At 49.3% G+C, this 25746-nt stretch overlaps 1 protein-coding gene and 1 long non-coding RNA gene across 9 annotated transcripts; one reads left to right on the top strand and one right to left on the bottom strand.

Moving 5' to 3' along the window:
• The first annotated feature begins 339 nt into the window (after positions 1-339).
• Positions 340-24175, top strand: HOXB3 (homeobox B3). 8 transcript variants are annotated; one of them, XM_084496565.1, is made up of 5 exons: positions 3840-3875; positions 14617-14679; positions 16978-17067; positions 20159-20712; positions 21765-24175. In XM_084496565.1, the coding sequence occupies exons 4-5, from the start codon at positions 20277-20279 to the stop codon at positions 22529-22531; spliced, it is 1203 nt and encodes a 400-aa protein (XP_084352691.1). In that variant the 5' UTR covers positions 3840-3875; positions 14617-14679; positions 16978-17067; positions 20159-20276; the 3' UTR covers positions 22532-24175. The 8 variants fall into 8 exon arrangements, with proteins under 8 accessions (XP_084352690.1, XP_084352692.1, XP_084352691.1 ...); XM_084496564.1 differs by lacking the exons at positions 3840-3875; positions 16978-17067 and adding an exon at positions 340-400; XM_084496566.1 differs by lacking the exon at positions 16978-17067 and having other exon boundaries at positions 3838-3875.
• On the bottom strand, positions 9847-14957 carry LOC311423005. Its single transcript, XR_014685550.1, has 2 exons — positions 14703-14957; positions 9847-11219 (listed from the first exon to the last, which is right to left on the bottom strand). It is a non-coding gene; the product is annotated as an uncharacterized lncRNA (long non-coding RNA).
• Positions 24176-25746: the final 1571 nt, after the last annotated feature.

The following is a 25746-nucleotide window of genomic DNA, read 5'->3' as shown; positions in this document are numbered from 1 at the left end:
TGAATAGAATAGAAGGGGAGAAGATTTCTATAGGACCTAAAAGTTCACAGCCATTATAAGCAGACAGAAGCCAAGAAAAATGCGAGAATTATACAGAAAATCATTAATCACTTCTTTTCTTTAAATACTTATCCTTTTCCCATTGTTATTCAACAGCAAATCTCCGCAGACCGTCTGTTGGGAAAAAAGCACCCGGAGTTCTACAAGAATCTTCAGGGGATATAATAATAATAATAATAAAATCTGGATCGTAAAGGTGAAAGCTTTATATCTGGGGGAGGAAAGCAAAACCAAACCCCCCAAGCTACCCCCTCCCCCAGAACTCTCACTTTGGAAGAAACCACCCAAACCATGAGGGCCGTCTCTGGGGCGTTGGAAAAAGGATGTGGGAGCAAACCAGGTAACAGAGCTGCTCTCTTGGCATGCATTTCTGATCGTTTTATTGCCTCCTCTCACGAGAAAGTTCGGGGGAAAAAAAAAAAAAAAAGTTAAAAACAGTCAGAAAAAAAAAAAAAAGCACGTGAATGCTTGTGCGGGGTTTTCCTTCTGTTTTTTCATTTCGTTTTGACCGATTTGAGAGAGCAAGCAGAGAAAATTTGCAGGCGGGTTCCTTGTAGCAAGAGGGTTTTTCTCCTCGCTGTTAGGCTGTGCGTGTTTCGGGCTGCGGCGTCGTTTCCCCCTTTTGGGGTTTGGGGAGATGCCTCCTTTTTTCTTCGTCCCCCTCTCCCTCCCGACAAAAGACCTCTCTGGGCACGGGCCGCTTTGGGAGGGCTTTGCGGAACGTCCCAAAGAAGTGGGGGCTACGCAGAGCACCGGGGGCGCGTTCTCGTCCCTGGGGTGGGGTGGTCCTGGGGCGGCCCAGGAGTGTCGGCGCCACGGGGGTGCTGCTGCTCCGTGGGTGCTGCCCCAGCCCGCGCGGTGCGGAGGTGCGGCGGCGAAGAAAGGAGTGAAAATCGGGGAGGCAAAAGCCAGCTCTTGCCAGCGCCGATCGGGGGAGAGGGTTCACGCAGAGGACACGATTTCTAGGCGATTAGCTGTGCATTATAGCCAGGGACTGACCTCGCAAACCCCTTGACCTCTCCGAGGCTGGACATTGTGCGGGGCAACCTCCCCAGCCCGGAGCGGCCGGGGCGCAGCAAAACCCCGCGTGTGCGGAGCTCGCCGGCCCCGACCGGCCCCGCAGCGCCACGGGTGCCCCCGGCCTCTGGGCGAGCCCCGCCGGGAGCAGGCGGCGAGCGAACGGGTGCAGGAAGGGCTCGGGGGTGCTGTGCTGCTGCTTATCGCGGTAGAAGCGTCGTCGTTCCAAGCCCAGGCCCAAAGGCAAAGCTTTCCCTTATTTCTCACGACTTCACTTCAAAGGGCTGAAAGCCCTCGGCGTTTGCTTGTTTGTCTGCTTCTTTGTAAGAGAGGAAGAGAGGAGAGGGGGAGAAAGGCCTTTTGGAAGCTGGGGTGGGACTGTGGTTTGGCTTTGCACAGCTGACTGTTTGTTATTTGCTTTACAAAAATAATTTGGGAGAAAAGAAACAAAAAAATCAAAACCGAGACACCCCCTAACCCTCCGCGGACAGTTTCCTCGTCCGGCGTCGCATCTCGCGTCTCATTTTCAGAAATTCCTTTGTTTCCGAGCGTCCCCCCCCCTCCCCCGCCCCCCCCCCCGCCCCTGCCCCCGGCGCTCCCGAGGCCGGGATGCGGAACCCCTTTGTTTTCTCTTGGTCCCCAAACCGGACAAAAACGGGTCCTGCGGGAGAGCGCAATCACGTAGTGCAGCCCCTACGGCCCGCCGAGATGCAGTTATCGGAGACAAGGGAAACCGAGGAAACCATCACAAAGAGGGACGCGCGCAGGGAAGCGGGGCCGCTCCTGCCCAGGTGCGGCGCGGGGCTCTTTAAAACGGCTGCGCTCGGAGAGCCGTGCCGGGGGTTCTCAGCCCCTCTGACAGATTTATGATGCGCAATAAGAACGGCGTGTTTAAATCTGTAAATCAATCTTGCTTTCTCACTATATAAACGTTCATTTTATCTTTAGAAAGAAAACGGCTTTGATCACGGCACCTCGGAGGGTGAAGCCGCTGTTTATGGCCATGTTTCCGACCCTTTGAACTGGGGGCTTTCAAAAACGAATGGGTGATTCTTTTGCATGAAACAAACCCAAAAATGCTAGAGGAGGTGCGGAGGAGGGTATCTGCCCCGTTTGCTGCCTTGGCTAGGTCCGTTGTGTTGTTGTGAGGTTTATTATTTTTTATTTTTTAACCGAATTCCAGTCGTAGGGACGCTTCATTTTATGCCTAAAGGGGAGACAAAAAAAGTGATTGCGTGAAGCTGAAGTTGCGGCTTCTGAATTGACCTGAAGTTTCCATATAAACCTCCTGTTCCCCAAGAGTTTCCTTCCTCGTGAGACCCCTCTATCTCCCTTTAATCGGATTTTTCCCCGTTCCTTCCACACCTTGAGCCAAACGCTATCTCCCTACAACCTCTTCCACTCGATAAAATCGATTAAGAAATAATCGAGGGCTTTTGAAAACGAAGCGTTGCCTCGCTCACTGCTTTGCAGCGGGGGAGAACCAAGGCTGTCGTCCCCTTCTCCCCACGGTCGGCTTAACTGGTGAAACCCCGCTTTTAGGCTTTTAAATTAATTTCCACGTTTAATACGAGCTCCCTTCAAGCTTCATCCGTTCTGCGAAGATGGAGGGAGCACGGCAGCTCCCGGTACAGCCGCCCCGTCGGGGGCTGCCGGGGTGCGTGAGGGGCTGCGGCGAGGGCTCTGCCCCCCTCCTGGGGGACCCGGTCGGCGGGGACACGGTGCAGGGCCTCCAGTGTCCCGCTGCTGCCCTCCCCCGGGAGGCGGCCCCAGGGCTGCTTCCCGTGGCCGCGCAGAGCCGCCGGGGCCGCGCGTTGGCTCCGCACCGAGCAGGCGGCCGGTGCCAGGGCTCCGCGGCTGCTCGGCGGCTGCTCCCGGTGGCCGCCTTTGTTGCTCAGGCTTTTTCAGGACCTTGTAGCTGGCACCTCTCTTCATAGTCACAATTTGATTTTTTTTTTTTTTTTCACATGCTGGGCAAACAGTAACAGCAGCGGGAAGAAAAGGCCTGGCAGTGAGACAGAGGGAATGGTGAGGTCTTTAAAACGTGGTACCAGGAGCATAAATATTCTCAGGTGGTTTCAACTCCAAAACAATTGTACTATTCAGCACAAGACTAATAAAAATCTCGGTGTTGGGAAAAAAGAAAAGGAAAGAAAAGACATAAAGCACGGTGTTGCTTAGCTGAGCCACGGTCCAGAAAGCTAACCTCCAGGAAAGGTTTAGAGAAGTGTTCAAATGCTCTCAACTTCAGGCAGGAAACAAGAGGAGGAAATAAACCTAAACCGGAGACCTTTACTAGGGAAGCGGATGAGAGTCGATTGCTGCGTGCCCCACACATCACATGCTCGCGCTGTGCCAGGCAGCCGTGCAACAGCCGTGGACAGGGGAGATGTCTGCAGCTCTAGGAAAGCTTCGCTCAGTTCGAAACTTAGTTAAAAAAATACTGTTCCGGTGGAAGGTCACAGTGGTCCTTTGAGTATGAAACTGAAAGACCCCCTTCCCCCTTCCCTATCACGTGATTCATTAAATAATTAATGCAGAGGTTGCAGAATAGATATGTATTCGTCAGGAAAATCGCAGACATGGTCTCCTTGTGTCTGACGTGAAATTCAACTGTCCTTTAAAAAACAAGCCTATAGCTGAGGGGAAAAAAAAAAAGAGAGAGAGAAAGAGAGGGGGAGAGAGAGAGAGAAAGGGGGAGAGGAGGAGAGAGGGAGAGAGGGAGAGGGAGAGGAGAGAGGAGTCTGCAATAAAACAATTCTCAGGAACCACGAAGCCACGCCGAGGGCTGGATTATTGTAAGTAGCAGGGGCTTCCCAATTCCTAGCGTGTCTATATGTCCATGTAAATTTATTGTTTGTTATTAATGTTATTGTCGTAAAATGTGACAAATAGCCGTCTTCATTTCCTCCCATTTCTCTTCACATGGTGGTATGTGTGTTTATACCCATCGAGGCATTTCATTGATATTTTTAGGAATATTCCTCTCTCTCCCTCCCTCTCCCTCTCTCTCTCCTCACAACCTTTTTTTCCCCCTTTCTTGATTTATTACAATAAACATGTCAGCAGCAGTGCGGCTGCCATTGTGTGTGTGTTTGTGAGAGAGTTGTGTTGTTTATAGTGGTGTCCACGATAAATCATTTCTCGAGTGAAAATGATGTGCAAGCGATGATATTTTAGAGCGAGGATCTCTCTCTACCCCACTCCCTGGAGTTGATTATTTCAGACGATTTACAGTAATAGATCAGCAGCTAATATGAAAGCTCTGTAGCTGGGGGTCTTAAATTACAGCATCTGTGATTACCAATTAAGGAGAGATTTGTATAAATTTGGTAAACCCAGAACGCCTCATTGGCATATAAACCTAGTAAAAGAGCACGACCTTAATAAAAAAATTACAGTGCAGAGTCTAGCGCTGCAGCATCCTTTTATCAACGATAACTCATTTTCTTCCAACTTTCTCCCCGTTTCTTCCTCCCGTCCCCGGCAGAAGGGGTTTCTTCGCTGGAAACAGGCACAGGTTTCTTTAGCAAAGCAAGGCAACTTCTCGAGGTGTCGCACTTTAAATCAAACACGGAAATAGGGCTTAAAAGGCGAAAATGAAATTGCATCGGGAAGCCCGAAGGTAGCTACCTCCAAGAGAGACACAAACATAGTCTCAGGCAGGAGGGGGAGTTGGCCCGGGGACCCGGCACAATGGGGCTGCGGCAAGCGGGGCGCTGCCGGGGGACCCTGTCAGAGGCGGATCGCCTCGGGTCCTTCCAGCCACCCACCGCTGATAGCACCAGAAAGGGGAACCGACTCGTTGCTGGTAGTTCGTTGTTCTTTTACAGCAGGCGGATAACTGTGCGTGGCTTTCTAGAGCCCTGATCTCGCTAAGGCTGTGACGATGATGGATGAAGAAATAGAGAATAATGTTCTTACGATGAAAGTTGGAGAAGGTGCTCCAAGGAATGCTTTATATTTAGGAATCCAAGCCTGTTATTTACCTCAGTAAAAGCAAAGCTCCGAGGAGTAATAGCTGTAGAAATAAGCTTAAATGGTAGCAGAACCTGGCTGGCAGCTCTTACCTTTTTAACAATTGCTATGCAAAGCATAGCTGGACTGTAACAGGGAAATTCTTTTTAAGCTACTGAGGTACGGTAGCGAAGCTGAAGCCTTGGGGATACGGTGCGTGTCCCAGACCGGGGGCACTACTACCTGCCTTAATGTCAGCGCGGGGAGCGCAACCTCCGCGGAAAGTGGGATGTCAGGAGCCACGCACTGCCCTCCCTTCCCATCTCCGGACTGGACCAAATTGGTCCTAACCGGGAGTGTTGAAAGGGAAGGAGGAAGTGAGAGATCGCGTTTTTAAATATTTTACAAGCTCCAACATGCGAGGAGTCAATAAAACTGACAACAGGAGCAAAGATTAAATGTTCACACCGGATTCTCAGATGAGAATTCACCGCTTTCCCCCCCCCGCTTCCCTTCCCTTTCCTCCTCCCTGCTCACCAGCCAAGTCACCACACGAGTGGGGATATTTAACTCTGTCTGCTAGTGTAAACCTTTATGTAGCAAAATTAGAGCAACTCAGCGACTTTCATTAAATATTAAAGGAGATCCAGGGATGGTGACTGAGCCAGAAATGCAGCATCATTCTCTGTCATGCTCCGTATTAGTTTAAAGTGTCGGCTTCAAATGGATGCAGACATCCTCCCCCCTCGGTTCCCCCTTCCCACCCCATTTTAGTCGGTGACATTTTGGTTTGGTTTGTTGCCTTTTTTTTTTTTTTTCCTATTTGTTTGTTTCCTGGAGGCTTGGGATGTCGAGCGTGAGAAATTGGCACCTCGCGGGGGGCGGCTGCGGGCTCGGAGCGGGGGAGCCACCCGCAGCCCCTGCCCTGGGCGGCCGCCCCGTCTGAATCAATCCTGGGCTTTATTGAGCCCCGTTCCGGCCGCCATTGTGCGGGAGTCGCCCTTCAATAATCAGGCGTCAGGAGAGGGGGTGGACGGGTGCTGCCATGTCGTTCTGGCAGAACCCGTGGTGGGGACACGCCACTTCCCTGGCCCGGGTGGAGAGCCCCAGACCCTAAATAGGGCCTCAAAGGCCGCAGATCCTGAATAAGAGCCTCAGACCCCGATTAATAGGCTCAGAGCTGGGATAGGATCCCGGACGCTCGGTGAAAGCCCCGGACCCGGATCAGGAGCCCCAGACCCAGAAGAGCAGACCAAGACAGGGACGGGACCCCGAACCCGGGAGAAAAGCCTCAAACCTTGCAGGGCACCCCAGACCCAGGGAGGACGCAAGCACGGGAGGGGAGCCCAGATCCAGGATGGGATCCGAGCTGGGCGGGTGGAAGGCAGAGCTCTAACAGCCCTGCCCATCCCGGGCTGGGGGCTGTAGGTGGGAGTTGGGGCGTTTGGATTGCAAAACAGCCGTTGGCCGGGGGTCTGGACTGGGACGACACCCCACGGCTCAGGGCTTCCCGCTGCTCCCTGCACCCATGCCAGTCCCAGCCTCCTCCGCCAAAACAAATTTCTCCCCGCCGCCTTTACCGGAGGCCCGAGGGAAAGGACAGCGGGGTGTCCCCTCTCAGCACCGCCTCTTGCCGCCCAGCAGCTGCCCTGCTGGAAGCTTCCCCAGGCCCACTACCACAGCGAGCAAATCGTTCCTTACCACTGTTCCTTTATTAAGTTGTTGAAAGCGAGTTTTAGAGAAAGTAGCTGTTGGGCGTTATAGTTACAAATGGTAGAAATAATATACAAGAGACGGGAGGAGATAATAAGCTATTTCAAGTAGCTCAACCAAGGGCTGTTTCATTAATTTCTGTTCAATAAGCTTTCCTCCTTGCCTGTGTCATCTCTTCAGAAGTTCCTGGTCTATCAGCGCTGCGAATCCGTGTTTCTCACATCTCATCCCCAAAGAAACCTCCCTCCCTTCCCCTCTCGGCCAGACATACCCCATCTTTTCCCAGAGAGGAAGCTATTAACGTTGTAAATATGAGTCAACATCACCTTAATTCATAATTTATTGCAGGCGGTAGGAGATAGTTATTTAAGATCAAAGCCTTGCGGAGGGCGAGAGCTGCACGGCAGTAAGCGGAGCAGAGCAGAGCAATTACGGAGCGCAGCGCAGAGACCTGTGGGGCGGGCGCGGAGCGGCGGCGGGGGCGCGCGGCGCCTTCCCGCGGGGGGTGAGGGCAGCGGCGGCCCGGCACGGGTGGCGGGGGGTCCCGGTCCGGTTCTCTGCGCGGATGCCGCTGCTGGAGCCAAGCGTCGCGGGGCAGCGCAGAACCTGCATCAGCCGAAATCCAGCTGCGACTCAGGCCCGAGAAACCGCGGAAAAGGTCGCGGAGCTGATGCCAATTATGCTCCATTTTAATATGTAAAAAGGGAGGCGAGCACGCTTCATGGGTAGACGAGACAGAAGGGAAAATCTGCTCGCTTTTCACTGAAATAGGCAAAAGTCTAGAAACGGTGATGGTTTCCTTTGAAGTTTGCTCTCTCTCACACTTTGTCGGGAGGAGGGAGAAGAGAAAGGGGGGAGACGAAAGAAATAAAAGGCAATAACCACTTTTCAACACTTCCCCGTGTGTAACCGACCCATTTGAAAAGGAAGACTATAAATCAGAGGCGATGGTGGAGATTTGACTTTTTTTTTTTTTTTTTTTTAGCGTGGATATAAGGGGAGGGGTTAAGAAGAAATTCCCTCTCCTTGCTATTTTGTCTGCTTTTGATGTCCGACTCAATGCGAAATATATCAGTGCTTTATTGGCAGCAGTATCTAGAGGTCAGGAGAGAAGCCTGAAAACCTTCGGGTCAAATTCTCTCCGAGCACGTCCCTGTGAGATCAGTAGGGGATGGCAGATCGCAGCCTCTCGGCTTGTGGGGACGGGGAAAGGGACCGGCCTCCCTTCCCCCCCCACCCCCAGCTCCCGCGTCCGCCGCCCTGGGGCGCCGGCAGCACCGCAGCGCTCGGAGCCTGCCTCGGGTCCGGGTTCCGGCCGCTCGCCTCTGCCCGGATCGGGTGAGGGGTTCCGTGGGAGGGTTTGACCCCCCCCCATCCCCCCGGTTCCCGGCTTCAGAGCCGACGCCGCTCAATGTCACGCTTCCCCCTTCCACCAGCATCCCGATCTACATTTCTTCTCCCTGGGCAAAGTCGAGCCTAAAAATAACCTCCTCCAGGGTCTGTTTTGTTGCTGCTGTTACCTATCCCTCTGAGGTGCAAACGCGAGAGTCAACAATATTACCTGGCAAAGGGCAAGGTTTAAAGGCGGGGTATTTACCCGGGTGCTACTGGGAAGGGTTGGGGGGAGGAAAGAAGAAGAGAGAAGAGAAGAGAAGAGAAGAGAAGAGAAGAGAAGAGAAGAGAAGAGAAGAGAAGAGAAGAGAAGAGAAGAGAAGAGAAGAGAAGAGAAGAGAAGAGAAGAGAAGAGAAGAGAAGAGAAGAGAAGAGAAGAGAAGAGAAGAGAAGAGAAGAGAAGAGAAGAGAAGAGAAGAGAAGAGAAGAGAAGAGAAGAGAAGAGAAGAGAAGAGAAGAGAAGAGAAGAGAAGAGAAGAGAAGAGAAGAGAAGAGAAGAGAAGAGAAGAGAAGAGAAGAGAAGAGAAGAGAAGAGAAGAGAGGAGAGAAGAGGAGAAGAGGAGAAGGAAAAAAGACTCGATGGGTTTTGCATAACTTTTACCCTCCCCCTTCTGTCTCTTTCTTTCTTTTCTTCATTCGTTTCTTCCCTTTCCCGGGACGAGACATATGGAATCAATTTTGAATCCTGACATTGAAGGCTGGCCAATTCCTACTGGCTCTAAAAACCAGAATCCATTTGGTTCCCTTCTCCCCAGCACCCCTTGTCACTCAGTATTATAACAGTCTTGCAACATTTTAAGTCTTTATAAAAAGAAACAGCTTTCCAGATAGATACCACGGATTCGTGAGTGGGGGAGGTTTTTTTTTTTTTGTGTGTTTTTTTTTTTAAGGAGAATGTGAGCACAAACTGCCCCTCCCGACACCCCCATCTCAGCCCCCTCCGCTCGGTATCTCTGCAAAGGGGCCGCATCCTTTCAATACTTTAAGCTGTTTTGGAAGAGTTTCTGGTTTTCTCCACGTCAAGTCAGTTCCGTTTGAATCGAGCGAGTCCAAAATAATCAAAGCATCTTTGGAGAAAAAAAAAAAAGCGTCCGAGCAAGCTGTCAGCAACATCCACCGGGGTGCAATAAAGTAGTTTCTTCTCTTCTCCATAATTTGGCTGCTTCAGTTGTGAATTCGCACCACCCTGATCCGGCTTCGCTACTTCTTGAAGTCTTGGGTTGGACAGTAACGCAGGTAAGAAGTTAAAAAAAAATAAAAGAATGATGCCTCTCTGCCTTTCATATCTTCTCAGCTCCGACGCTGTGAGATATAATTAATTGCTCCGAAGGCTTTGACAGGCTTCTCCACCGGCCATCATGAGCTATAGCCGACTTTCTCCTGGTAGCAAATTAAGACTGATGCCTCGGGAGCAGGACTGGGGAAGCTGAAGCTGAGCAAAAATTATCCCGCACGGTCCATAACCGAGACCGGCCACAAACTGTTTCTTTCCAAGTGCGTGTTTACTCGTGAAGTTTGTCCGGGACACATTTGTTAAAATTTTAGCACCTCCCTCGTTTGAAAAAGAAACTACAAAAGCCCATTGGAAAAGCGGGGTGTTAAGCTGAAGAATGTATGTGATGGTGATTTATGGCCCCACAGAGGTTTTTGTTTACTTGAAGTAGACCCTAATTACAACGGCTTCTAATAAATAAATAAATAAATAAATAAGTAATCCTAAGATCTGTATATGTCCATAGTAGGGTTTCCCTTCCCAGGTCTGGTTGTAAGGGCCAGATGTGACCACAAAACGTCTGGTTAGTTGAGCTGCTCGTCCTTTTAGCCGTCCAGTGCATTTGACCGAAATGGGTAAGAGACTCAAACATTTGTCATAGAAGTGGTGGCTACTCGGGGAGTCCGACCTACTCGGGGAGCTCGAAAATATCAGGCTTTTAAAAAGAGGCAAAGTTAGTTTTTGTCAGGGAAGAGAGGTGCCCTCGAAAATGGTTCATTTCGCTCAAATGCAATTTCTGTGATTGAAAGGGAAACGCTCGGGAGGGCGAATTTTCGCGTGGGAATATTGAGTGCAGTGGTCTGCGGACTTGTGCTCTTCGTTTCTTCGTTTCTGGCTAAAAAATCCATCTCCCACACACGTTCTTCCCCCACGCCGTGAACTTCCGATTTCATTTCAAGAGTGAGACAATAAAATCGGTTGCATGGGGAGGGAGGAGGGTAGCTGGAAGAGTGAGGGAGAAATCGAATTAAACGCGGAAAGTTTTCTAAATATATACGTGTGTGTGCTCTCTGTTCTCCTTTGATTCCTTTCCCTTTAGAACAAGATAATAACTCAGTCCCCTGGACAAGTTGCCAGTTCTAAAAATGTCCTCATACATTGTGAAACTGGAAAAGTTTTGACTCAGTGTCTAATATTTCCCGAGGCGAACTGGTATATTGGCAGAGAGCACGAGCTTGGATACACAAGTGTCTGTGTTTTTTTTTTTTTTTTTTTTTTTTCCTGAAAATTGCTTTGCATTAAATTTCCTCAGCTTCAGAATTATCTTTACTCGCCTCCAGCTAAACTTGATTTTTTTTTTTTTTTTTTACCAAGCGCTTGATCTGTTGGCGAATGAAATCTGAGAAGAAACCGCAGGCCCTAAGTGGCCGTAATTTAATTGATTTTATCATAAATCATCAACTTCATGAAGAAGCAAAGTTTTCATTGAAGTAAATTGATATTAATGGACACTTTCTGAAATCTAGCCATATAGATCTGTATGTTGTTGGTCCTCCCACTTCTCTTTTGGGACAGGAGATTTGGGTGGGGGAGTATTTTTCCACACTTCTATCTTTTTTTCTCCTACTCTCCCTAAAAACGATTTATTGCAGCGTGGGGGATCTGATCCCTGGCGTGGCGAGGTGGGGGGGGAGCTGGAAGCTCTGTTCCTCTTTGTGGCATTTTACAGCAAGGCCGAAATCCGGGAGCACCGAAACGAGGCTCTTCTGGGTGGATGAACATCGAGCAGCTGGGTTTCTTTAGGTTGTTCCCTTAGCTAGGTTGTCCGCTCTGCCCATGGGTTTGGGGGCGTCGGGATGTGATGTTTCTGGAAAAAACACGTGCATTTCAGCGAGGTGCATCCCGGCTCGGCCAGCCTTGCTCCCATCCGTGTTAAAAATAAAAATAGGATTTAAAACCTCCTCTTCCATCTGCCTGTCCTATGCTGTGTTAAACATTGTCGTTCCCAAAACTTTCCCTCCTAATTAAAAATTAACTAAGAACCCGGGAAAGAAGGGAGCCCTTTGATATGGTGATAAGTTTGACAGACCAAATACCCGTACATTAAGAGAGGATTTTAGCAAAGGGCAGCGGCTCTGTTCTGTGCCCATTGGTGGCCGTCTGTGAGGCGACTGCAGAGATGTACACTGAGGGCAGAATGCGGGACTCGGTGGTATCCTTATGGTTCCCTACAGAAGATAATTATTCGGTGAAAACATTTTACCAATTTCGGTGAAAGAACATTCTTTCTCCCTCTCCTGAGAATCCCTGCTCAAAAATTGTTAGTCTCTGTGAATTATCACTTGGAAGAAGGTAAAATGGAGCTTATTTCTTCTCCCAGGTTCCTTCTCCCCCATGCTCAGACCGTCTTCCAGCGACAGCCAGGTCCCGGATTCAGGCGAGTACCACTGCAAAAATAACCAAATTTCTTCCTTTTCTCACAGAAGCAGCCACGGTGGTAGTGTGGATGCCTGGCCCTCCTGGGAGGCGAAAGAAGGGCAGTGGGAGAAAAGCTTTGAATCCTCAAATCCTCATTCTTTCTTTCGCGGGGAGGGAAAGGGGGAGGTAGCCTGGACGAGGGGCGAGGAGCCCGTCCCCAAGGCCTCCGAGCGTTGTCCCGCCGCCGGCAAGGCAGAGAAGCCCCCCCCCGCTTCTCCTGTCCCCTAACCCCGGGTGTTTCCCCTCTGTCACCGTCGCCTTCGCCGTTTGGCTGGACGCCGAGGCTTTGGGAGCGGTGGTTGTTGCGGTCGCTTTCCTCGTTAGTGTTTGTTCGTCTCCTTCGCTTTCAGGACAAAAGATTAAAAGGGGGGCGGGGGTGTGTGTAGAATTAAAGAGAGCGAGAGCGAGAGAGAGAGAGAGAAGAACGAGCAGCTGGAGCTCCCCAAACCCAGGCCAGCCCCAGCTGCGGCGGCAGGGAGCAAGGGGCATCGGCTGCCTGGGAAGTTTGGGAAATTTGCTGATGGGGGAATTTGTGCGACTGGAGGGGGAGCCGGTCATTTACCAATTCTGTATAAAATAGGGGAAAGGTTGACGTGTCCCAGTCACGTGAGCACATAATTCAAGCTATTATTTTGGCATTTGGAGTGGGGGTGGAGAAGAAAAGCGGGGATGGTGATTCCCAGCCCGCCTCCGGTGAGCCGCTCCCCAAACACCCATGCGCACCCGCTGGAACCGCAGCCTCGCTCATCCCAAACCCGCCCCAAACCCACCCCGTCCCGACCCCGCCGCACGTTTTGGCGACGGGGCAGGAGAGTGGTGGTGCGGGGGACGCGAGGATGCGAGAGGCTGCGGGGGAGGGGGGGGGTGCGGGAGGCAGCGGGGGGCTGCGGGGCTGCCGGGGGGTGCGAGAGGCTGCGGGGCTGCTGGGGGTGCGGGTGTGCCGGGCACCCATCCCGCAGCAGCCTGGGAGCGGCGCGGAGCCGGGCGTTGGTTTGTTTTGTTGTTTTTTTGGAGACAATTCAAAAGCACTTCCGCTGAGCGATCGTTAACCTGGTGAGTTATTGCTCCTCTAAGCAAAGGTCATGGGGAGAAAAAGGTCTAATCTGTCAAGGAAAAAACACTGCTCACTCAGGTTCATTTTGATTTCTTATCCGGGCTGGCTTCTGTTTGGGGTTTAAGGAGGTCCTGGACCTTCCGTTACTCTCCCCTCCCTCGGGCTCTCTGAGGAATGGGAGCGTGGAAACCCAGACTCCTTCAAACCAAAAGAAAAAGGACCGAGGGAGGCTGAGCAGCCCCCGGGGAGACGGTGGGTGCCGCGGGGGCCTCCACCCTGCCCCGGTGAGGGCCGAGCAGGGGCTGGGTGGGATCTGCACCGCCTCTGAGAGAGAAATTAATGCAAAGCAGATAGAGCAAAGCCCCAAAGTCAAAACAAAGAACACCGGGGGAAAAACTCGCTCCATCCATCGCTCTTCTGCCTTTACTGCAAGGGAATAAATTAAAAACAATGAAAAACAAACAGCTCCACGCCCCCGAAGCCGTTATTTATGCCAAATCCTTTCTGTTTGTTTGTTTGTTTCCCCTCCTCCCTCCTGCAACCACTCCAAATAAACGCGATTTTCCTCTTTCTCCACCTTTCGGTCTGCCCACTTCTCCCGGGCCCGGCGTGGGAGGAACTTGCCGAGACTCAGATTTCGTTTGCTGAGTTCACAACGCAGAAAGGGTGGTGATTTTTTTTCCCCCTCTTTACAAATCTCTGTGTGTACTCTTCAGAGGGAACTGAAAAGCCCCAGTTAACTGGGGAAAGTTGTGATGTAAGTGGAATATTGCCAAAACTGTGTATTAAAGTGTGCGCTCGTGTAATAATAATACTAATAAAAATACAGCTATGGGCCGCCGACTAGAGAAGGTCACGAGCATCCGCGGGTGATTTATGGACTCGTGGATGTTGTCACAAGCAGAGTAGGGGTGTGAGGGGAACATTTTTATTTGAGATTAATAACATCAACATACAGAACGGAAACGGGATTATTAAAGCGACTGAATGTTTCCCAAAACGAAAATATTTTTAAATGAGATTGCTTTTTCTTTCTTCCCTTCTTTTCCCTCTCTGAGTCCTTCCTGCGAACGTGGCGGCGGTAAATCTCGGTGTGGCTTTAAAAACATTACGGCTTGATATCGTTAATTCTGATGCCAAATCTCTGCTGTGCGAGCGGTGTCCTCGTACACCATAAAGCATCCCTCCCTTCCCCCCCCCCCGCCCCTTCGTGGCGATCCTCCGACCAAACTGGAGTGCACGAAAGAACAGCCCCCCCCGGCCCCCTTGCTAATTCCCAGTCCTTCAGGAAAGCGGCCTCGTGCTTTCCCCGATGTTTTCCTGTCCTTGGATCCGCCTGTGCTTAATCCCGAGCCCCCCGGCCCCGCCGCCTGTTTTGCCAGCGCGGCCCCCGGCGACCGGTCCCGCGGGGGCGACGGGGGAGCGGGGGCAGCCAGGCGGCCGTATCAGGGTTTTACGGCAATAAACCCCAAAAGACCCGTGCCCCCTCCCCTCCCCCCCCCCCCCGCACAACTCGGGTACGAACGCGCAGCGAGCGGTGCGCTCCCTGGAAATGCCGTGGTGGCTCGGATGAGAAGTAACCTCCGAGGGGAAATGCTGGGGCTTTTGTTATTAGAGCCTGTCTTCTCCCCCATTCCCACCCAACATTTCGCTGTTTGATGAATTCCCTTTGCATTCCCTTGTCCACGCTTTTCTGACCGAAGTTTCATACTTTTTTCTTCCCCCCCTTCAGTTCTTCTCCTTTCTCAAACTCCACCACAGCCTCGTATTTGCTGGACTGGACATCCGAGAATTGGTGAGTTTTGCTGAATATCCTACCTGGTCCCTCTCCCTCTGTCCGTCTCTCTGCACCAGCCTTGCAAGCCATTCCTGCTGCAGTCACCCAGCGTGACCCCCCCCCACCTGCACGGAGCACGGTGCCCGGGATCTCACTATTTTCATTTTGCTACTTGCTTGTCTTTAAACTTTGTGATTTATGGCCGTAACTTTGAGGGAGTGTTTTAAATGGAAGATATTTCCTGTACTCCCTTTGAAGGGAAAGCCAGTCAGATTGCAACATTTGCTGCTAATTTTGTGCGAGGGAGTTACATTTTAAAGAAAAATAAGCTGCAACCGAAACAAAGATGGTAATACACAGCGAGCCTAAAAACTCTTTAGAAGAACTCAACACATAAACGTGCAACTTTTTTTTTTTTTTTTTTTTTTTTTTTTTTTGTCTGCTGCCAGTTAAAGCAAAATTTTGCACTTCAGAGGAGTTACTTGCAGAACCCGAGATACTTCTGATTGCCTAGGTACCATAATAAGTCAGCGGACATCTATATTCAGAAGCCTACAGAGTACTTCACCTACAGAGAAGTCTTTAAAAAGAGTCCGAGACAGTTTTTCCTCTCTCCTTCCCTGGAGTTTCAGCGCTGGGGGCTCCAAAAAATGAACTAACTTGTAGCAGAGGATTTATTTTGGAGCTGTTTATAAAAAGTCACACGGGGATAAAAAATTGCAATAGGGATGTCCCCGGTCGAAACTCTCACTTCAGGGATCTGAACGCTGCAGTCAGAACAATAGCTGGAAACACCGTAGTCCTTGGGATAACACTTTATCCATCACCTAGAAAATTGTGGCTGTCCAACTCAGAGTTAAGTCCTCTCAAAACTCAGATGTTTGCTAGGACATCCTTCTTTCCCTTTTCCAGAGTCACTCGCCTAAACTGAAAAAAAAAAAAAAAAAAAAAAAAAAAAAAAAAAAGGAGATGCAGCCCCCCAGCCGGGGTATGCCTTCCCCGCGAAGTCCACAGAGCCCTTCTGGTCACTCCTTGTCTTGTTGCTAAACGTAAATCCCCCCCGTCAGCACTTAGCCAAAGGAGCGAGCGGCAGAATTAAAGGAGGGAAGATAATTGCGATGGGCAACAAAAGTACCATTTAAAACAACAACAAAAAAGTGCAGACACCTAAATTCTTTGCCCTGCCTTCCTCCCACTCGCCAGCCCCTCCTCGTCACGGACGCTCCCCAGAACGCTGCTCGGCGAGTTTCTGGGAGAGGAGGAAGGCGTGCGCCTTGGGCCGGGCACCCCGAGCGGCACCCGTGGCTGCCCCAGCACCCGGCCTCAGCCTTCGCGGCCCTCCGGTGCTCGCGCCCCGACCCCCCCGAGCTCCCCCCCGCGAGGCCGGGAGCCGCCCGCAGGCAGCGGCCGGGACGCGAACTCCGCGCGAGTTCCGCGGGCCCCCCCCGGCTCCCCCCGCGCCCCGGAGAGGCTGCGGGGCCGCCCCCAGCCCCCCCGCCCCAGCCCCCAGCCCCCCTTCGGCCCTGGGCCGTCTCGGGGGGGGCCTCTCGCCGCCGAAGTGCCGCGGAGGGGCAGCGGCGGCTGTTGAAAGCGCCGCGACTGCAGCCGGCAACGGGGGGGGGGACACACCATGACTATGTTGAAACGGTTTATTAGCATAAATTGACACCTAATTGTTAAACACGTGAATCAAAGGCAAGCTTTGCTATCTTTCTGTCTAGGCCTCTGTCCACCACGTCTGCAATTAGCATAATTTTTCACTAGTGACGCTGTTTGGGAGGCTCGTTGGCTTTGCCCAGCAATCCAGCCCAAATCTTTATTTTTAAATATCCCCTCCGTTTTATTTCCCCTTCGCCCCCCGCCCTCCCCTTAGCCTGGATTCTTTTCGTTATTATTTTAATCCTAGCCAAGCACTGCATAGTTAAAAAGGGGGGGGGGGGGGGTGGTTGTGTTCAGCTTTTCTTTCTTTCTTTTTTTTTTTTTTTTTTTTTTTCCCTTCTCCTTTCCCTTCTTCCCCTTTGCTGTGGTAAAGCAGAGGCCATTGTTATCAGTGAGCAGAGCGTACCAGTCTATAGGGCAACTAGAATCTCAGGGTTTGTCCATTCAAAGCCCTCAGTTTTTCTGCACATCTTGGAAGCTGGAAAGCATCTTGATTTTTTTTTTCTTCCCAAACGGAGACAGAGACAATTTGAGCTGCCGTAACAGAAAGCTCCACTGGCTGAGCCCCCTCCCCCCTGTTTTGGCTTTTTTTTAATACATTTATATATACATATGCTGGATTTTTTCCTCTCGTGTACTCCTTTAACGTTTTTAAAGGAAGGGGGTCATTCCTTGCTTATTGATTGCGTGGATGCTGGATGTGAAAATATATTATGTCTGCCTGTGCTTTGCTCGTCAGAGACTAAGGTAAGCCGGACTCAAATAGGCTATCACTTTGTGAATGGCGGAGTATATGTCCCAATGATTTATGACCATATGACTCCAATCTCGGTTCAAGAAGAGTTCACAAGCTTTAAGCTTCCTTCCACGCAGAGGCTCTTTTGCAGCCCTCATCCAGGGCCTTTTCCTCTGCTTTATAACTGGGGAGTTCTGCTTGGTGTGAAGCTCGGTTGTGGGGGAGGGAAAAGGGAAATTTTAGGAATGTGTCTCTATTTTCCAGGCATATGCACCGCAAGGCAGTCGCTGGGATCTGAGGTCTTTCTCAGCAGCCGACTTATTGTTAAGGGCATGTGTAGAATATTTATTATCGATAATAATTTAAATTAAACACCGGGCTATTCCTGTTTTCACCGGCTCCGGGCAATATTCCTTGGGAGGGGGCGGGGAGAGGGGAAAGGCGCTGCTCTTCTTCATAAACAGAGCCAGGTCGGGAATTTAGGATTTCCAACATGGAGGGAAAGGTTTTACAGAGGAAGACATCCGCCTTAGAGTTCTACCTTCTTCCCCCGGGCGCTGGATTTCCCTTCGCCCGCAGCCCTCTCCCCTCTCCCCTTTCCCCTCCCCGATTTTATTTCCATGCCCCCGAAGCTTCGCCCCCAAAAGTTCCTGGCGAGGAGTTGTGGTTAAACGTTACGGCTGGCAGAGCGAAACTTGGAGCGCGAGGAGACCCCGGCAAGGACCCTGCCCGGCTTTAATTGGAACAGGAGATAATCGAATATTTATTATTCTGCCTGAGATTTTTTTTTTTAAAACAATTCCTTGGAGTAAATAATTAGGATTGCGGCCGTCCTCGGCAAAGATAAATGAGTGGCATTTGTGAGGCGCTGAGAGATGAGGTACAAAGCAAATCTCTGGAAGCCACAAGCAAGAGAGAGCTTTTGGGCAAAGGGGGTTGTAAATTTATTTTATGGGCTTTTTTTTTTTTTTTTTTTTTTTTTAATCGCTGTTATTTTTAGCTGTTTTCGCTGAACCTCTTCACTCGGTTCTCTTTTCAGGTTTTTTTTTTTTTTTTTTTTTTTTTTTTTTTAAGAAACCTATGCCAGACAGGAAGGCCTTGGAGAAATTCCCACCTCTGCCCTTCTAGACATTTTCAGCAAACCTATTCATAATAACAGCGCTGCTGTTTGTTAATTAATTCACAGCTTCTCAGCTAGGGTACTGGAGTATACTTTTTAATAAGACTTATTTATCATGGTGCGGGAACCAGAGGAGAATAACTCCCAGCAAAGATATAATTCTCCCTATAGACAATAACACATCTCGGTGGAAGATACAATACATATTTGGGAATGCATAAAGGATTTAATCAGTGTAAAAAGCAAACCAGTCCCTTCGTGGACACTGTCTGAAGCTGTGTTAGAAGTATACGGAGGTTTCATCTGCCATGGCAGAGGAACACAGTAGTCAAGGAAGAGAAGGGAAGGGAAAAAAAAGATGTTATTTATTGTTGAGCTGTGGCTTCTGTTAAACCCCAGTACTCAGAAATATCACATTAGATTCCATCTCTGCAGATTTTATTTTATTTTATTTTATTTTATTTTATTTTATTTTATTTTATTTTATTTTATTTTATTTTATTTTATTTTATTTTATTTTATTTTATTTTATTTTATTTTTAGAGAATGAAAGAGCCCAGATAAAATTAAATATACAATAGATACAATTAAATATACAATGGATATCAATTTCAAAACAAAATGTTCAGTGGCTCCTTGCAAACTCTGAGCTGCAGAGAGAAGTTACTGCATTTTTAAAAGATGTTAGCTACACATCAGATTATTTTCAGTAATAATAGTTTTCATATTTCTGAGGGCATTTCTACTCTGCATTGTAGAGAAAGTTTAAGCTAGAAAGAAAGAAAGAAAAGAAAGAAAGAAAGAAAGAAAGAAAGAAAGAAAGAAAGAAAGAAAGAAAGAAAGAAAGAAAGAAAGAAAAAGAAAGAGAAAGAAAAGGATGGAGAGAGAGAAAGAAAAGAGAAAGGTTTCATTTTGTGATCTGAGGTTTTGAATTGGGTTTTTATACTTCTAGGGCTTGGACTTGGGGAGAGAGGAATTATGGAAAATGGACAGGCTACAAAGTTAGGAGCAAATGGTCTGGTGACACATTTGTTTTCTAAGGGGAAAAAAAAAAAAAAAAGGCAATTAAACTGCTTTTGGAATTACATCTTGGCAACAATAGTTCCAGATTCAAGAGCAATGAGTATGGAGCAGTGCAGGCAACAAAAGGGTATGTTTTCTAAATGCAACCTGTGCTGCCAAAGAAAGAGAGAGAGAGACCAACAAACAGGCCGAAGGAAGCACATTCTTGAATTCATGCCCCTGCTTAAATCTGCTTAAAATATTTGCCTCGAATTCCAAAGACACTGTGAGTCTCTGTGTAAACAGCAAATTGAGCCAACTGTGTCAGGACACTTTTACCTGGATAAAACATATCAACTATTGGCTATTTTCAGTTTTAGAACAACTATACCAGAGAGTGGCCTAACAATAAACTTAGCATACTGTTCTGACTCTAAAACATGCTGCTGTTTTTTATGTCCGTGAACGGCTGATTTTAATAGGTCAGGGATAAGAAGGCATGAATCTCATTCTTCTCATGCTTGTAGCTAGCAATTATCTGTTCCATATTATTGTATTTACGTTAATGTGCACAACTGCACATGGATTTGCATGTGTACCCCCCCTCTGTGGGTATATGTGTGTATTCCTATGTGTATATATAGAGAGATGAGTGATAAATACAGATGTAAATAGACATATAAAGATGTAACCACATGTACTTACTGAGCATGTGCGTAGTTATACAACCTTGTTGTTATGCTCTGAGAAAAAAAGGGGCTAACAAACAACAACCAGGAAAACTATCCCCAAAAATCAGCTCAACATTTTTGCACTAAAACATCTGATGAGCTTTCTTAGGCTGCACACAGGACAAAATCTGCTCAAAGCATCTGTTCACCCTGTTCTGCAGGACCCTATTCATGTCATGTGCCTTTCAGGCCCCAAGATGGATTCATAGGCTGGGTACTATTATTGTGTGTTTTCTCCTAACCTTTCAGGTCAGCTTCCAATAGACAGCTGGAAACGGCCTGTCACGTGGCCTTGGGGTGCCAATGTTCTGCCATAGGGGTGTCAAGACCCTGGTAGCCAGAAAAATCATTTTGAGGAATCCCAGAGATGCAGAAGACAACGTACTACGACAGCTCCACGCTCTTTGGGGGCTACTCCTATGGGAGCACCAACGGGTTCGGCTACGAGGGTCCACAACAGCCCTTCCAGCCAGGCTCTCATGTGGAGGGCGACTACCAGAGGTCTGCCTGTTCCCTCCAGTCCCTTGGCAACACAACCCCTCACGCAAAAAGTAAAGACCTGAATGGGAGCTGCATGCGTCCAAGTTTGCCCCAGGAGCACCATCCACCTCCAACTGTCTCGCCGCCCCCAAACCCTGCCACCAATAGCACCAGTAACAACAGCAATAACCAGTCAGGGAGCAGTAAAAGTGCCCCCAGCAAAGCCAACCTCAGTGCAAATGCCAGTCTCACCAAGCAGATTTTCCCCTGGATGAAAGAATCGAGGCAAAACTCCAAACAGAAAAACACTTCCCCTAGCACAGGTACACTGTTCTCCTCTTCTAACCATCCACTTTCCTAACTTGTCAGGTAACAGAGCCACTGTCCAGAGGGGTCTTTTTTGGAGGAAGGATGGGGGGGAAGGATCCAGCAAGGATCCAGGTGCTGGGCATGATCCCAAGGCCACTAGCCACACACACCGGCTGGGCCAAGCAGGCTTGGCCCATCCTGCAGTGCTGACCAAACCCTCGGTTTCTTCTGAACATAACCAGGGCACCTCGGGGAAGTGCAGCCAGGCGGCTGTACACAGCCAATGTCTGGCCATGCAGATGCAGACACCCAGTGATGTGCACCTCTGATCAATCTAGAGATGAGAAAGCCAAGTGCTTGTTTTCTTCCTTCCTCTCTGCCTCCAGACACAGCAGTAAACACGGTGCTCTCTGACTGTGTGTGCCTGTAGGGAGCATATGCATAAATACAAGGATATTTCTGCATGCATACACACATGCATCTCTAATGCAATCCCAGATAAAAAATCAGTATGAAAATAGCACTGTTGTGACAAATGAAAAAGCTCTGCAGCATGCACTTCACTACAGTAGTATTGTTTATCTAGTACATGCATGCTTATATTACAAAAACATAGGTACAAATGCAATTTGGTGTTAAACAATGTGCGTGTAAATATTTCGATTACACAAATATGAGCCGCACACAAGATGTGTATGTGTGTGTATTAACACCTTAATAAACAAAGTACCTCCCAACACTGACCCATGTTAATATTAATTGGCTTTGCAGTGAGTGCCCCCCTGCCAAATATTATTTTCTCAAAATTATCTGTTGAAAATAATCGACTCCTAAATAAATGGCCCTGGAATCCTTTTCTACATGACATGATCAAATTTTCATAAACCAGGGGCAGCTTTGGAGAACAGAACTCTTAATAAATGACATGATTATGGAGTGCAGGCTAATGCAAGGGGGTGAGGGAAGGGGGGGGTCGAACTCTTGTGCCTGTTCCAGGATTTATTAAGAAACGATGCATTCAATTTCTGCATGTAAGTAATTATCTTTTATTTCATTTCGCGGCCAGCAGAAACCTGCAGTGGCGAGAAAAGCCCTCCAGGCTCCTCGGCCTCAAAGAGAGCCCGCACAGCTTACACCAGTGCTCAGCTGGTGGAGCTGGAGAAGGAATTCCACTTCAACCGCTACCTGTGCAGACCCCGCCGTGTGGAGATGGCCAACCTGTTGAACCTCAGTGAGAGGCAGATCAAGATCTGGTTCCAGAACAGAAGGATGAAGTATAAGAAAGATCAGAAGTCAAAAGGCATGGGGTCTTCTTCTGGAGGGCCTTCCCCCACCAGCAGCCCGCCCCAGCCAATGCAATCCTCTGCCGGATTTATGAATGCCTTGCACACCATGAGCAGTAACTACGATGCCCCTTCACCGCCTTCCTTCAATAAGCCCCACCAAAATGCCTATGCCATGCCAACTAACTACCAAAACCCCATCAAAGGCTGCCCCTCCCAACAGAAGTACACCAACACGGCCCCTGAGTACGACCCCCACGTGTTACAAGGGAATGGGGTGGCCTACGGGACTCCCAGTATGCAGGGAAGTCCCGTCTATGTTGGAGGTAACTATGTGGATTCTATGCCCACCTCTGGCCCGTCCCTCTACGGCCTCAATCACCTGCCACATCCCCAGGCAGCCAGCATGGACTACAGCGGGCCTCCGCAGATGCCTCCGAGCCAGCACCACGGACCATGCGAGACCCACCCCACCTACACAGACCTTTCCACACACCACGCATCTTCTCAGGGCAGAATCCAAGAGGCGCCCAAGCTGACCCACCTGTGATAGGGAGCAGGGACAGGCTCGAGCCAACTGGATGGGACCCAGACACGGGACAGAGAGGAGGCGAAGAGGGCAGGACTGGCTTCAGAAGCATTTGTGTCAAGCTATTTATTTAATTTTTTTTTATTTCGTTGTTTTTTTTCTTTCATTCTTAGGTTTTTGTGCTTACCGTTATTATTTCTGGGTTCCGTTAGGCACAATTTCCAATCATTTCAGTATTTACTGACAAAAGCAGCTTTCTCTCTGAAGAGATATACCTCCTGTGGGTCAACACAAATGCTTCTGAAGCTGTTTTCGGGTAGATTTGTGGGAATCTAGCAGATTTTTTAGCAGCAACATCCTTAATTTTCAAACAAACTACCGATTACCAATGGTAATCCTTGGACAGTGGACAGCAGAATAGCCAGCCAGCCAAATCTTAAGCAGTTGGTGTCTCTGCATCTACAGAAACCTACACACCTGTCCATATAGGCAATCAAAAGAGATTCCCAAGAAAACTACCCTCCTCTTCAACTTCTTCTCTAGAAAAATGTTGTGCTTTCCTTTCCAGCCTTCAGAGGAAGGGCATCCTTTTTTGATGAGTAACTTCCCACAAATCCCCACATAAACTGCAAATATACACACCTGCCAACATGTAGAATTCACACTCTTCCCCTCTTACCCCACCTCCCCTCTCAAAAATAATTTAAAAAAAAATAGAATAAGAGAGGTCTAAGAATTGCAAAAGGTTCAGGAAACAAGTTTCTGAAATGCCTAAAAACCCACCCACACTAACAGCAGTCCAAAGAGAGGAAGAAAGAGTTGACAGGTCTGAATATTTTTCCACCTTTGCCACTGATGATGTGAAGTTTCCATTTTTCCATTTGATGACACCGTTGGTTGACTTTTTTTTTTTTTTTCGGGGGGGTGGGGAGGGAGTGGGGGGATGTTTCTTAGGGTTCATTGACAGAAAAGCAATCTTAAGACTTAGAAGTCCTATGCTTCTTTACTCCTCTTCTCCTGACCTTACGTGAAAACAGGGTATATTTGAACAAATGGAATGTCCTCCAATAGAAGCAGAAGTGAATGGATCTCTAGTATTTGCTAATGCTTTCTTGTCTGGACATCTTTGTTGCACTTAGAGTTTACATATAATGGGTATAAAAACAACTTTGAAGGGCGTCCGTCCAACTCAGTCGAGATGTCCTTCAATAGGTGTGTGTTCTGGTGAACATTCATATATATTTATTGGTTATAGCCAGTTTAAAATATTTTCCTTTTTGTATTATTTATCCCCAATATTATGTATTTATATGAGGAAAAAAAAAAGAATCAAATTGTACTTTTTTAGTATTTACTTGTTATAAAGGACATTGTGTTTCCTCGTCATTGTACAACAAGCTTATTTTAGTTATTGTAATTTAGAAAGACCAGTAGTTTTATGTTACCTTCGTACTTATGAATAATGTAATTAGTTCTACTGGAGGCATGAGAGCAGAACCAGCCTGTAATTGTGTAGTCCCGGTTAGAAGAGCTAGAGCTGACCCCTCCCTCCCACCTCGCCCTCCTCTCCGGAGTTTTCTTTGTTCTTACAGTAGTTATTTTATTTCCTTGCTTAAGGGTCGTCTGTCGAGCAATTCTTGAATAAACTTTCTGTTATCAATTTTATCTCGTCCCATCAGTCGGATTTAAAAGCAGAGAAAGAGAAAACGAAAAAGAAAAAAAAAAAAATAGAAGGAGAAGAACGGGCAGAAGAGGGAGCGGGGGGGGGAGAGGAGCGAGCGAGGTCCCGGAGGGGCCGGGGCCGGGGCCGGGGCCGGGGCCGGGGCCGGGGCCGCTCCCGCCCGCGGCACAAAGGGGTCACGTGGCGCGGGGCCGCGCTGCCATTGGGCCGCCGCGAGCACAAAGGCGGGCGGCGCACAAAGGGCGCGGGCCGCGCGCGGAGAGTTCCGAGGCGCTGCGCGGGCACGGCCGCGGGCACGCGCCCTCCCCTTGGGGTTGGGGCAGGTGGAGGTGGAGGTGCTGCCGCTGCCGGGCGGGGTGGGCTTTGGGAGGTCCCGGGGAACACCGGCAGCACCACGCCACCGGGACCGGGCCTGCCGCGTGCCCGGCCGGCGGAGAAGCGGCGCCGGGTCCCAGGGTAACAACCACAACGACGGCACGGGGCGGCACGGAGCCCCGGGGCCGCTTTTCCTCCCGGCGCTGCCGCTGGGCTGTGCCGACCCGTGCAGGGAGCGACCCTCCCTTCGGGGAGGCTGTCACGTAAAAGCACAAAAGCGTGCGCGCTGCGCTGGGGATCGGGGCAAATAAAGGGAGCTTGGCCTGGGCTGCGGCTCGGGGGAGGCTTCTTTCCCCTGTCGCTGAATGCGGTGCTCTCAGTGCCACGTCCCGGTCGCCATTTGCTGGGTTTGTGGCAGGGATTCCCGGGAACTGGTTAAAAATCGGCACGGAGAAGCCAATACCGAGCACGCAGCGCGGCACAGCTCGTGCTGCCGTCAGAGGGGTTCTCGCCTGCCCCCGGCCCTGTAACTCCTCGCAGCCTCCGGCCCGATCTGTGTCCCCCCGTTGCGGGCGCAGACACGGCTTTGTCTTAAACGGGTGCGTTTCCGAACCGCTCGCTACCCGTGCGGATTCCTTGCTGCTGGGCGATGCCTCTCCCCTTGAGTACGGGGATTTATTTTTGTTCCTGTTGCCTCCGCATGGTGCGTGGGAAAAAAAAAAAAAAATTGCTCTTTCCTGGTTGTATTTTGTTTCGTTTTGTTTTGTTTCGGCACTTCAGTGTCAGTAAAAGCAGTGAATCCCGTTGGGGCAGCATCCCTTTTACACCCCAAACTCCTCTGCTGCATCCCAGCCCCCCGGTGAACCACACCGCGCGTCCCTCGGAGAGCAACGAGGAACCAGGAGCCTAAAGACAAAGCCTGAAACCGTCAAAACGCCACTTCAGTCCAAAAAAAGCAAGAAATGATCGGAAACCAAACTATGAATTAGGACATCAGTCTCTATCTGACAGGATTTATGTTTATTTCGATGACCACGTACACGGATAATAAATCTTTAGGGAAATTCTACCAAACTCTAAAGCCCTCAATCGAAGTGCGTTTTGTAATTTTAATTTTAGTTTTTATTATTATTTTAATTTTTATTTGTCATTTTGCTAAACTGTGGTTGGGTGTCTAGTTCAGCTTTAGATTTATTATGTGTTTCTCTAAAACCCGTGCCACCCACACGGATGCTTTAAC

This window comes from Aythya ferina, assembly GCF_964211825.1.
Source record: "Aythya ferina genome assembly, chromosome: 23".
In the NCBI taxonomy this organism is placed as follows: domain Eukaryota; kingdom Metazoa; phylum Chordata; class Aves; order Anseriformes; family Anatidae; genus Aythya; species Aythya ferina.
This window is presented reverse-complemented; position numbering and strand designations above follow the sequence as displayed.

Bases quoted from the DNA above. Each gene is read 5' to 3' on its own strand.
- HOXB3 (XM_084496564.1), top strand. From the start codon at position 20,277: ATGCAGAAGACAACGTACTACGACAGCTCCACGCTCTTTGGGGGCTAC. The intron at 20,713-21,764 runs GTACACTGTTCT...TTTCGCGGCCAG, and splicing joins AAACACTTCCCCTAGCACAG to CAGAAACCTGCAGTGGCGAG.